A 14126-nucleotide genomic window follows, 5' to 3' on the forward strand; every position below is an offset into this window, starting at 1 on the left:
ATGCTTTAAACTCAAACATAATCTTTTCATTTCAGCTGCCAGGAGCCAAAACAAAGGCATGTGTGAAACTGGTCCTCTGTGGACAGGGTGCATCAGCACTGACCTGGAACAGGAAGGAGTCACCGCTGCTGCCGGTGCCAAAGTGGCGGTACCAGACCGCACCGTCGTTCACGTCTTGCTGCGTGAAGGAAGTCGTTGCTGTAAAGCTGCGGTCGTCTGTTAGCGAGGGAAGCCAACCCTCTGGGGGGCCGTCAGCCGGCATGGACACCAGCAACACCTCACCTGGACGGAGAAGGTGAGTAAGATGTTATATTTACCTTAAAAGCAAAATTAGAGTTAAAATTTATGTTTAATAAAGTTTAGAAATTACATTTGAAATTAATTATGTACTAACTGTTGGAAAATCTACAATATTACAATCATACAGCAGATAAAACAGCTTGTTTGGAAATATTAAAGGAAAGTGTCACTGAGTGTTAAGGTACCATATTTGGGTTGCCCCTCTGAGGGGAGGATGCTGTAGACAATGTTATCAGTGCTGACTCCTTTGAAGTCTGTCTGCAGGTACTTTTTATCGAGTCGCACCATGCCTCCCTCTTTCACCCAGGTCACTGGGATGGACAGCATGTGAGGAGAGTCTCCAGGCTGAAAAGTAACAAACACACACACATCAAATTAATCAAAATGAATTTCAAATAGTTTAACATTATCTCTGTGGGAAACATTAAAGCCCAGAGAAGTAATTTCCATGTACTCTAATTTATATTTGTTGCTTTACTTCAGTTCTGGGACGTCCTCACACGTCCTCTGAAACCGAATGCGGTGGTAAATACAATAAATTGAGTCGGAGCTTCTGTTCAGGCGTTGCCGTCATCCCACATGTTGTTTCTGTCATTTCTGGATTTCTTTATTCGAGTGGTGTTTATTTATCTTAATTTAATGATGATAATGATTTCATGTTAATGACGATTATATTTATTCACTAAATTCCACGTTTATACCACCTTTATTCTCTCTATGGCTTGGACACGAGCCATCTAATATTTGCTTATAGCTCGATGAATTGAATTAAACAACAAAATCTATTGGAGCTCTCAATAGAAACTATTCCAACTTATTTCTGAGCGATTTCTTTCACCATGTTCATATTCATTTTTTCACAGGCAAAGTCACATGTCTACAACAAGCTCATTTTTTACCCTTTATGTTTCTCTGTGTTCTCCATAATAGATGTTCAAGCTGACTGAAATCATTAAATTAGTATCTGTATCTGCACTTCTACATTTGGTACGTTCTGTTGAGACCTTGATGTCCTTCAAAGTAAAAGTTTATTTACAGTTTAGGAAGTATCCACCAACTAACTGTTACACCTGTCACCAACCCAGGTGTTTTCATTTGTTGCTGTCAGCATCATCCAGTAAGAGTTTTAATGCAAAGGTAGAAATGAATGTTTGGGAAAGTGGTCAGTCAATAATCTCCTCGTCTCACACGTCTAACACCAAGTTGTATTTTGTTCAAATGGATTACCAGTGAGGTTAATTTACAATTTTAAGGTGACGACTGAACTGGGCTCCCAGTTTGGAGTTGCCATGGTAACCAAAAGCATGCATAAATGGGAAGCATAAAACGGGGACGGCAACAATAAAACATCGCATCAAAAGGAGGATCTTTTTTGGAGGTGGCTTGCAAAGCAGCTTGCAGCCGAGCAGGAACTATAAACAGGCTTAAGAAGCTTAATTAGTGCAACTTACATATTCAGCATATCTGCGAAGCTGATTGTGGGCTGCACACTACGCTCAGTGGATGATAAACATGTGCTTTTACGAGTTGTCTTACTGCTTCTCAATATTTTGGAAGGACAACATCCATCCATCCATTTCTAACGACCATCTAATGGTGGATTTCTCCAGAACACTGTAAAACTGAAAACACAGTTATGGGGGATCCAATCCCACTCACCATAAATAAATGAAACACATTATCCGCTGATTACCATTGAAATCTTCACAGACGCCAGGTATTTACTGGAGGTCTTATGTAAAACTTGAAACAGGTGCAGCGGCATCACGTTCGTTTACATTAAATTAGCTTTCAGACACAGTAAACTATACAATATGATAAGTGTCAGTTAATTTTCATCCTCAGATGCAGCTCGATGCCAGTCTCACTTTACTGTTTGGCTTCTTTTAATCCACATCTGTCCTGAAATCAAGTTTGTGAGCCTTTAATGAAGTTGTCTGCCAGCTTCAGCATCACCTGAGTGCAGTGAGTCTACCCTGAGCTCCAAAAAACCTCAATATGTGTTTTCTTTGTTTGAGAAGTTTCAGCTCAACTTCACAATCAGACTTATTTTTGTGATGATTTATTGATCCACGACAGAGTTCCCCCCCTCCAGGGGAACAAAGAGCAGGATTAGCTATAGAGAGCACACAGAGTTGGTGGATGAGTCAATATCGCCTGAGGGCATTTCAACAAAGACAATTCCTGCTGTCGGGGAGGTTTTGAAACTAGACCTCTTGCTCACTGTGTCATGCCGCTGTCTAAATAAAAACAGATATGACACAATTCTCGGATGTCTAGAAAAGATAGACATCATGGATATACGTTAACATAAGCAATAAATTATGCATTTGATTATAAGGTTCATATTTATAGAAATTACCTGCACAGTACAGGCGTTTATGGGTCAAATTCTACAAGTAATTTTACATTATTTTCAGCTGAGGAGGCACAACTATGCTTTCTCACATACATTAATAAAACCACACTACATATAATATTAAATACTATAGCTACACTGTAAAAAAATACATAAAAATATGGTACAGCGTGTCATTTATAAAGTGTGAAATGCATTGTGGGAGAAAGAACTAAAAATGGTGGGAAAAGTTAAAGAGAAAGCAGAAGAAAATGCATAATCTGGTACTATTGGGGTGAGGGGTACTTGGATCTCAGAGAGTTAAACAGTCACATTACTTCAGTATCAGGTTTATTTTAGGAAGTTTAGAGGTTTTTCTTAGGCTTTAATCACAACAAACACACACACACACACACACACACACACCTGGCTATTTACTGCAGGGGATAATCAGCATATAAGTGGCATAAACACTGTGGCAGTAGGTGGTAATGCATTACAAGAGTGCACACAGGTGTGCGATGCTGAATGTGGGTCTCTGTGTTTGAAGATAACAACCTGCTGACCATCTGTGGCTCCTCTGCCTGCCGCCTGCTTGATCCAAATCACATTATTTTAGTGTGGCAGCAGAAGGCAAAGAATCACAGATCAGGAAGAGAAAACACACAAGTCAGTACGGCAGGCTGTTAGCTCACAGCCCACATCATCCACGAGATTATCAAACTCTCAGGCTGAACATCAAGGTCTCTCAAGGACATTCATACCCAGAAACAGCACGCTTTTCAAAATAAAACCGATCAAAGGTACCTGTTTGGAATCATGGCTAATATCCCCAGATGTCTAACGTTCTTTGACCTGCAGCTGCACTCCAGGTTGTAAATTTCCCATTTTTTCTTGGATAATACACAAATCTAATTAGTTTTTTTCCATGTGAGATTTGTGTTGCCTCATTAGGTAGACAGACAATCTAATCTCTTTCAGACAGGTGCAAAGAAAATGACATGCTCATGGAAGTTTCATTGCTTTTGACCTCTGGGAGTAAAGAAATTAGATAAGTACAGAGAAGGTGAAATACTGAGAAAACACCTGAGAGGACGAACTAAACAAACGGGTTTTAAAGTAGGTTAGAGACAGACCTCCATAGTCAGGATCTACTCATTAATCTGCTCATTAAACTGACTCATTGTCTCTGGGGGTAAGTGGGCTGTTATTTAGTTCTGGAAATGAAATCAATAACATTAAACTGCAATTTCCAAATAACCAGCATAAATAAAGACATTTGAGGTTTGATACCTGAAAAGTGGACTGCTCTAATAGGCTGCATTAACTAACTGCATTAATTGCATTAACACACTGACAGGGTTTTCCCACAAACAGATTTTTCGAACCCACCATTCGGGTGTTAGCCAGTAATAAAACAGCATTAATTTTACAGCAGGAAGTTTTGTTTTCACATCCTTCACTGAAGCACATTAAACATTTCTCCTGGTCAAATGCACAGAGCAATGGATACATTTCTGTCTGTCTGTTAATTAAAATTAGCAGTTAATTATTATGATGCAAAATAAGTGACTGCACAAACATTCACCCGCTTCGAGTCACATCCAATCATCACTGAGCCTTTATGGATAGGGCTCAGATGGGCTTGCACGTCTGGACAGCACAATCTGACTAGACTCGTCTTTTCAAAACTGCTAAAGCTCTGTGAGGTTTCAGGTCTGGGCTTTGACTCGGCCACCTTGAAACATTCATTTTTGACCTTAAAGCATTTTTGTGTAGCGTTTGCTGTTCATTTTATGTCACTGTTCTCGTGCAAATTAAATCTCTTCTCTGAGACTGACTCAGATTGTCTGGCAGGATCTTCTATGATGTTGCTTCATTATTTCTCCCTGTATACTTATAAGCCTTTCAGGATCTGCTGTAAAGAATAAGCCCACAGCATGATCCTGCCACCACCATGCGCCGTTTTTGTGTTGACGTGCAGCGTAAAATACAACATCGAGACCCATCAAAGTGAAGAAACTTCTTAGACTTGTGACCTCGGAGTGTCCCACATGCCCATGGGGGAATTGTAGTTGAGATTAAATATGAGATATGAGCTTTCTTTTTGTCACTCTCTGCTAAGGTTTACACTGACTGTATGCAGAATAGGGCTGGACCATATCATACCATTCACAGTAATACCGCTATAATGTTCAGCAACGATAAGGAAATGAAATATCGCGATAGAATATGGGCGCAGTGCCTTTGTTTACATACGCACATGGCGGCGACGGAGAATGAGAAGGGCGAAAGCGTAACGTTGAATGAAACGGATGAACCAGAACTGGTTTGTAAAAATGCTGCAACTTCAGTGATGTGGCACTGGTTTAGCTTTCGTCTGTCAGATACACAACAAAGCACTATTTTTGGTAGCGCATGCTAGCGGGCCGTCGTTATTACCGTGTTGTTTGGAAAATACGACACACTTAAAATCAATCCTTTGATTTTTTTTTTTTTTTTTTTTGCCTGTCCCGTTTGGCTCTTTTGCATCAGAATTGTTGTCTAAAGGCAAAGAAAGATGCCCAATGGATTTACTTTACCAAACTGACCATCCCAGCCTTGCCATAATGGTCCATTTGATTCACCTTTTATTGTTTATTTTATTTTCACTTACTGAATACGGGACAGACTTGACTGGGGGAAAGAAGGGGAGAAAGAAAGAGGGAAAGAGAAACAGCTGAGAAGAGGGACGGGGGAGAAGGGCAAAAGACAAAAACCAACAGAACGGGCAGAGAAAAAAAAAATGCATATATCAATCACCTGGATCACCTGCTGAGAAAGAAAAAAGAAAGCAAGCAGAAGAGAACAAGAGTAATAGAATAAACAACATCACAATGATATATGGGAATATGACAGTAAATACTAAATGTTAAACATTATTGTGCAGCACATAAGATCAACAGAACACAGTGTGCTTTGAGGTAGGAGCCAAAAAGGGTGTAGTTTGTGGGTGTGATCACCCGTGTGTACACCTGTGAGCATGGACGTGCTTGTTTTTTGTTTTTTTAAAAGGTTCCTTCATGTAATAATCTGCTAGAGGGTGTGGGGGGGCCACGGCCCCGTCCTCCAGGGCGTGAAGCAGGTGTGGAGGAGATCAAAACTCCAGACATCCAGAGGCCCCCAGAACACAAGAGACCAAGGAAGACCACCAGAGGGGCAGCTGCGCCACTGTCCCGGAAAGAGCTGAGGAGAGTCCCAGATGAGGGCTCACTCAGCAGCCGCGGAGCAGAAGCCAGGGGGAGTTGCAGTGACGCGCCCGTGAGCTCCACCGGCAGCCAGCTGTGCCTGAGTGACCGAGCCCCAGGCCGAGAGGCCGGGGGCACCCCACCTCCGAAGTGGCCCGAGCGAGCCCCAGGCTCCAGGCCCCGATAAGCGGCCGCCAAGGAGTGAGCCGGTGTGTACCTGGACGCCCATCCCCGGACACAAAGAACCACCAACGCACCGATGTCTGAGGGGGTCCGCCACTGGCAGGGGAAGTGGTGGTAGGGGGAGATAGGCCTCCAAACCTTGGAGGGCCTGAGATGTCCCCAGAGAGGTGGCGCCTGACACCCAACCTGACATATAGACACAGACATACAGGCACACACAGATACAAACATCCATTCCCACCCTCATGCTCTCATATGCACTTACTCCACACTCAACCAACGTGGAGACAGACATAAAGAGACGTTGTACACACGATCACACTCCCCAAGCGTACTCTACAAACCGGGTCTAGGTGCCCCCGCCCCTGGAGGGGGGAACTGCACCCAGACCCAGGTGGTGTTTCCCTTTTCCCTGCGGTGGGGGGAGGCAGACCGCCCCGACTCCGCAGCAGCAGGAAGGCTCCACACTCCAGACCGCAGTCGGACGGCCAACTCCTCCTCCTAGTCCTAGCCCCCCTGCTCCAGCAGGTCGCAGAGAACGGGGGTGAGAGAAGACTCCGAACCTCCCTCCACCCGCTCATTGTAATGTTGATGCATGTGTGTTCTAAGGTGCATTTAAAACCCAGGAGGGCTTGGAGCTACCTGCCAGAGAGCAGCAGGTAAGCGCATGGTCCCTCCAGCTAGCCCTCAATGTCTACGTGTATTTAAAATTGAGAGGTGGGCAACGATGCCAGGGGTGGGGTGTACACCCTGATGGTACTTTGGACTCCGTGTATCGTGCCCACCCCCAAGATCCTACATGTATGTGTAATGAGAGTGTGAGTAATGTGAATGTCTAAGTTGTGGGATAAAATTGAGGCAGAGGCAGCCAGAAGGGGACAGGGGGGGGGGGGGGGGGGGGGGGGGGGGGGGGTAGCCTCCTCTGCACCCTGGTGACATACCCCTACTCCAAGGCCCTGCATGTGTGGGTGGTTGTGGTGGAGCGGGAAGAGGGAGGCAGCTGGAGATGGGGAGGGAAGGAAGGGAGGGGCAAGTGACCCCTCCCTGGGGCCAGCTCCCCCGCTGACCCCAGTAGGCACCCCCATACTCCGCGACCCGCCAGGGAAAGGGGGCCCTGGCCCATCCAGACCGGGGCCCAGTGCAGCAGCGCCACCCGGCCCCACAGAGCCCGGGACAGTCCACCCAACCCCACCACAGAGAAAACTGCACCCACCCCACCATCCACTCATCTTCCAGACTACATAAGACAATAAACACCCAGGCTGAGATCTTCCTCCACCTCTCCTGTATCCTTTGATTTTTCTGAAAGTCGACAGAGCCCCTTATAATCCCGTGTGCCTGATGTATGAATTCTGGTTGTGTTTACTGACCTCGAAATGATTTTATGTGCACGGCGCTCGGAAATCTGTCAAATGTTTTAGTTGATGCTTGATGGATTGTCGGAGCATTACGGCTATCGTAGGCAGGAGCCTCGCGGAGTGATACGTACTGCGCTTCAACATAATATTACCGTATTGTGTGTGTATAACCTCTTTTTAAGGTTTGTGGATATTATACATGGTTATGATGAGGATATGTCGGCCAGTTTCCACTGGAAATGCCTTTTGGTTAAACTGTCAGCGAGGAATTTGCATTTGCACTGTTAAATGTTTATATAACTTTAATGCACATAAAAAAACAGCTGCTTGTTTAAGTGAAAATACATTGATTTTTTTTTTTTTGCACTAATAAAGTTGTGGAGTCGTAAAGTATTTTGTCTAGTGTCAATTATATCGTCAGTTATATCGTTATCGCAAATTTTCAAATGTATACCATGATAAATATTTTTGGTCATATCGCCCTGCTCTAATGCAGAATCTCTCCTATTTCGGCTGCTGAAGGTTTTAACTCCTTTAGAGGTGTCTTGGTGTCCCCAGCTTGTCTCCTTCTGGGCAGATTTACACATGCGCCATTCTCCTTTCGTTTCATAATGACAGATATAACTGAACTCCAGGCGGTCCTCCGTGACTCTGAAACGTTTTTTTTCTCCATCCCTTGACTTTCACTTTTCAGTAACCTTTTCTCTGAGTTGCCTAGAGTGTTCTTTTGTCTTAATGATGTAACTGTAGCCATGAATAACTAATGATTTTCAAGGCGATCTCCACATCAGTAATTGTAGCAACAACTGGTTGAGCCTTGGTTGAATTCTGCCGGGTGCCATATGGACGCTCATCCAACACGAAGGTAAACAGAACATATGAAGTAGAGCTGTGCACACAGTGGAACCATAGACTTGATATAAAACTTGGTCGTAGCCACCGGGATGGCATCTTGGTCATTTCAAACCAGACGTGATCATCAGTGTTGGACATGACTGAGAATCTGAGGGATAAATAACTCACAGGTTCATTATACGGGCCACCAAGCACCAAGTAAAATCCTTTAACTTTACACACAAATACACACTGTTCACCTGTTTAGTGTGTTTTACACTGACATGTTTGCAGGAAGGAGACTTTGGAAGCTGCTTATTAATGAAAGTCTATAGGGACTCTTTACACAGGACTCTGCACGTCGAGGTGATTTCTCTTACAATCAATCAATCAATCAATCAATCAATCAATCAATCAAGGCTTTATTCGCCACGTGCAGGTTGCCCTGCAGTGAAATAGGACCTCCCCCAGACATCACATGGGGATACAGGTCGGAGATCGGTAGCGTTACAGAAAAAAAACACTGAAATATACACTACAATGGGAAAGTACAAGAGACCTCTACTCATGCTGGGGTCCTGGGAGGACAGCATGAGAACAAGAGTAATATCAGGTGAACGGGCACAAAATGCCCACATTTTGATGGATAAATTGCATATATAGAGGGAAAGGTCTGGCCATGAGACAATATGAAAGCCATTTTTTCTTCAAATAATCTCCAGGCTTACAAAAATGAGAACACTCAATGTTTTACAAAACTTACAGTGACTGTGGCACTAAGCCCAAAGCTTTGTGACCCGTTTAAAGTTTGAATGATGCCTCTGCAATAAGGTATGGCCGAGAGCTAGGGCTCCAGAGGAGGCCGGGTTTTTCACTCTCGGAAATGAGTTTATTTATTCCAGTGAAGTTTTCCGAGGTACTTTTTTTGTAAATCTCAGAAAAAAATGATGAAAAAAATGATGAATTGCTATAAAAAGTCATCGCCAGATTTAGGTGCATGTTGTGATATAACTTTTGCGGCAGTCCTCTCAAGGTTTCCAGACTAGTTTAATGCAGAAAATATTACAGAAGACAACGTATACACTGTGCATCAATTCCTTTTTATAGTCACACCCAAGTACAACAAGACAAAATCCTTAATTTCTTTCTCTAACACTTACATTGAAAATCATCCCACATGTATTGGGGTGATTTCTTTTTTCGTCCCCAGGCTGTACTTGGAAACATAGTCTCAGCTTTTAACTGACTGCCAGTCTTTTTGTTTCTATAGCTGAGACCTTAAAGATTTACCACAACATGCCAACGTCCCATATGTGACAGCCAGTCACGTCATGCCTCAGATTTTAACACAAAACTTCTTATTTTGTCGCAGAGTCATTATTTATTTTGACTTTTTGTGACGTAAGACTTGGTCTTTCTCCTCAGGTCTAAAGAAAATGAGTAAACTAAATAAAATAAGGATGTTTCTTATGCCTTTAAGGGGTTGAATATTCAGTCTTGTTCCCCATGCCAATACGGCATGCATCAGACGAACAACTTTGCTACAACAAAAGAACAAAACAGTTTTGTCAACAACATTTTTTATCCCCAGCCACAGTATTCACAAGGACAGATGCAGAAAAAGTGCATAATCCGAGACCTTTAAAGGACTTTGAGCCCGGGGGCCTGAGATGGACCGTAAACAAGCTTTTGGCCACAATCCACAAAAACAGAAATAAATGTTTTTCCACAGATGAAGTCGGAGTCATCCATAAAACATTGGCAAGCTGCCCGCCAGGATGGTCATGCTGTTGTGATGACAATGGCATTGTTGTCTGTCATATTTCCATAATTCCTCTGGGTGAGCGGTGCACAGGGTGAGCTGATGGGCTTGTTAAACAACGAGTGAAAGTCAGCGAATGAAGACTGAATTCTCATCAGCAACCTTTTGTTATTTGATCTCAGTGACGCGTCCAGTAAAAGCGATGGAGCTCTTGGTAAAAGTAAACATGTAAACAGAAAGAAATCAGGGTGTAATCGCCGAATATGGACTTGAAGCACAATTTGAAAATAAAGTAAATAATTGTACTTCTGCAAACTTAACTCAGCAGCTCGCATCTGCTTCCAGAGCTGGATGGTGAGCAAAAAAACCCCAAAAAACAAAACTAATTCCCTTCCATTTGAGCCGAGGAACAGAAGAGCCCGAGGGTCTTTCAAAGGCTAAAAGTGTTCTCCCCGAGACAGTAATTGAAAGCCAAGAGTCCTGCTTCCTATTCAGCTGAGCCCCAGCAAAGCTCAGAGCTCAGGCTCCATCAGGAGAAAGCCCATCCATCAGAGGGTCATTATCAGCCTGATTAGTCCCCTGCTTTACTGCCCCGTAATCCAACTTTCAGGAAAGCCTATTGTCCCTGAGACGCCCTGGCATCGACAGCTACTGTTGCTGCCCGGATGGCGAGCCTGGAAGGACAAAGCACTCCACACAGTGCCACGCTCCAAAATGAAAAGATTCATCGGCCCGAGTTTGTTAAAATCCAGGCAGAGCTAATAATCACTCAAGGCTTTATCTTTGGGCGCTGAAGGAGCAGTCAAGGTTCATGAAGTCTTTATTGAGAGCTTTATCTCTGGATTTAGGCTTTTATTGCCTTTGATCGTTTCTACTTTCCATTTTCTCTGGTGCATCACTACTTTTGATTTTGTGATTTACAAAAAACCTTCCTCAACTTGATGCCTTCAGTGTTTAGCTTTAGGTGAAGCCATGTCTCGTATATTGTTGTAGAAATTTAATATGTAGAGAAATCCTGTGAGGCATCAGTAAACTACACACAGCACGATCATGTTTACCAACTTAACTGTTTGATTCAATATGTCACGAAAAGGTCAAAGAAAGCGATTTTGGTTGGAGGCGTACACTTTAACGCGTTTTATAATACTGCATTCAATAATACTCGCCGTGTACGCTGTAAGGCTAAAAGAAATGCTGCACTATCTCAGAAAACCACCGTTAATAATGACATTAATTGAACTGCTTGGTTGCTTGCACACTGTGAGCCAGCTTGCAAAGAAAAGGAGATATACACATGACTGTCCTGCACTGCTGTCTGCCACTGTTTTATTACAGCACTGTGCAAAAGCCTTGAGCCACACCCAATTTCTTTATGTTTTTCTAGGAAAATGGGAAACAAATGCAGCAATTTATTGAAACGTGTGCAAATAGAAATAGAAATACATTATAGGGTAAAAACAGGGTTTTGTACAATTTCAACAAGCCTGAAAGCCAATATTTGGTGTGACCACCTTTATTCTAAATGCTGTCATTTCTTAAGGTCGTCTTCAGCTATGCTTTCCTTTACTGCGTGGTGGATAAAAATCTGTACTTTTCTGCATTAATAATTCAATTTTAACGAGCTCTTCAACACTACTGGCTGAAATTTAGCCCTAAACCATCACCGAGCCTCCACCACGGCTGTAGTTCTCGGTGTTATGCCTCTCTCTTGCTCTTCTCTGTATATATTGCCAACGATCTGAACCAAAAATGTATCGCTCCATCAGACCCGCTGCCACTGGTTTTCAGTCCAGTTCTTGTGTAATTTGCCACACCTCTGTCTTTTCTGTTAGTTTCCCTTCTTAAGAACGGCTTCTCGACAGCCACCTTTCCACTGAGACCCTTTTTGATTCAGTTCATCCCTTGACTTAGGCGTCTGTTTTATGCTTGAATGATTTATGGGTCATTTATTAAGTGCTTCAACAAACAAACAAACACATAAATTCCCCTGAAAATGGTCATGTGCAAGGACTGGACTGCAAATTGGTTCAGAAAGCCTGGAGCTTTATTGCTCAAGAGAACGTTAAAGGAAAGTATGGCTCATTGGACACAAACACTAATATAAAGGATGGATTTTGCAAAAAAAATGTTATCCAAAGTGTTAGCATAACCACTCCTTGATAACCAACCTGGGCAACGTCACCAGCAAAATACTGTAAATAAAGAAAAAGCAAAACAATTTCTACATAATGAGAAATAGAAATTCTGAAAATTTCTGCTTTTAAGTTCATCAACTTGGAAAATGAAGTCCGTAACTTTTAAGGCTCAGAATTTAGTTATAACATATAAAACTTCCTTGTACAACTGTACAAGACATGATAAATAAGGCCTTTCTTTCTTTAAAAATGACTGTGGTATCTGGTACTCTTCTCACATTCCTCTACTGTCTTTACTATGGTAATGTACTCATGTAGATCAAACAGAGAGGAAGTGGGGACAACAATGCAGCCGAGACTCGTCCAAAAGCTGTTGACATAAATCACAGACATTCGTTCAGCTTTCGGTCACACTCTCCTGCTCTTCCTCATGCATGACAGAATGCAGCATCAGGACATTTTACAGTAAATGGAGACTGGTATGTGTGAGTGTGTTGGATGATATTGATTTACAGAAGAGGAGAAAGCAGAGGAGTTGAGCCTGAAGCGTACCATCTGTACAAAGCCAGACAAACAGAGCTGCCCACCTAAAATCAAACTGTGGTGACTGTGTGAGCTGGAAAAAGTCTTCTATGCTACACAAAATGACGTGGGATGTTTGTCTTGTTGTTTAAATTATTTTGTTAAAGATATGACACATAGTGTGCACTTTCTAAAAATCTTATTTTTTAGAGCCCGACTATTTCGACACAGGAAGGTGAAGTTATCAAGTAACAACAACAAACTCGGCTAGTCTCCAGATCTGAAAGGTATGGAAGCTCGTTTCCGCTCACTTGTTACACGAACTCAGTAAACACTTTTCTCAAGAGATTATGAGCTCAGTCACTGGTTGCATATCTTAGTTATTACAACATAGTGTTCATTTTGTAAATGATGGCCCCTGTTTTCCCCTCTGTGGTAAAGAAAACATGTCCTTGGCCCAAACAATCTTCAGAAGCCAAAGGTTAGACGTGTTTGGACCTCAGAAAGTTTATAATACACAACTTCAAGCTTCAATAAAATGTAAACAGTTGGGTTATAAAAACATTTAACACTCTGACCAGTTGATATAAAGGAGAAATCAGCCATAGTGAGCTTTTTTTTGTACCATGCTGTAAAAGATGTTTATTTCTGCTGTAAAACCAGGCATCACTTTCCAAAATAATATCCTCACTCTCAAGTTTAAGACTGCGTACAATAAATGGAGTGCAGACACATGCAGAGATGCACACATTAATATCGCTGACTTTCATCTGTCTAGATGTCTCAGGCATTGGAAGCTTGTCCCCCTTGCGTGCCTGTGCTAATGCTTAGTAATTCAGATGCCAAACCTGTCTCAGGCGAGACACTCCGCTCCCCTTTCGGTCACAATGGTCAGGGCTTTTTGCAAGATAATTGCATCCTTGTCATAAAAAACCCCTCACCAGGAGCGATGAAAGAGCAGGACTCACGGCTGAGATTTTAGAGGCCTGACCTGCTCTTTCTGTAACGGTGGTTAAGCATGTGGGGGTCAGACTGCGCCTGCAGGTAACGGCTTTTTAGAGCACACTGTGTGGACAGGTCGAGTGAAATCAGGGTGATAAATGCTAAATTTTGGGTAGCTTAAAATGGTTCAAATAGAGGGAAGGGACGTTAACTCTTTGGATGTAATCCCTCTCAATGGGGAACTTAAGAGAAGGTCTCCTTTTTCTCACAAAAGCAGGGTAGCAGGTCGATGGGGTGGGCACGGAGTGGAATTTTCCTCAGCTTAAGTTGGGAAAAAACATGCCAGTAATTAAAATAATTTAAGCTGCATGATCATCCTTCAAGTGTGGCGATTCCATAATTTTTTGTGCCTCTGTTGTTGTTTACTTTGTGTTCCCTATGTTACTGTTTTCTTCAGTATCTTCGTGTATGACTCTTTTGGACTTTTACTCAGTCTTCTTTCTGAAGTCTCAGAATTACAGCGAT

At 42.7% G+C, this 14126-nt stretch overlaps 1 protein-coding gene across 2 annotated transcripts in view; it reads right to left on the reverse strand.

Moving 5' to 3' along the window:
- The window catches only part of fras1 (Fraser extracellular matrix complex subunit 1), a 306003-nt gene that overhangs the window by 75221 nt on the left and 216656 nt on the right, over positions 1-14126 (reverse strand). For both annotated transcript variants that reach the window (XM_080893736.1, XM_080893735.1), the window contains exons 29-30: positions 486-645; positions 104-282 (exon numbers count right to left, since the gene is read on the reverse strand). In XM_080893736.1, coding sequence (XP_080749862.1) covers positions 104-282; positions 486-645 — 339 coding nt within the window. The remainder of the gene's footprint in view (positions 1-103; positions 283-485; positions 646-14126) is intronic.

Source organism: Rhamphochromis sp. 'chilingali' (genome assembly GCF_963969265.1).
Source record: "Rhamphochromis sp. 'chilingali' genome assembly, chromosome: 10".
NCBI lineage: Eukaryota > Metazoa > Chordata > Actinopteri > Cichliformes > Cichlidae > Rhamphochromis > Rhamphochromis sp. 'chilingali'.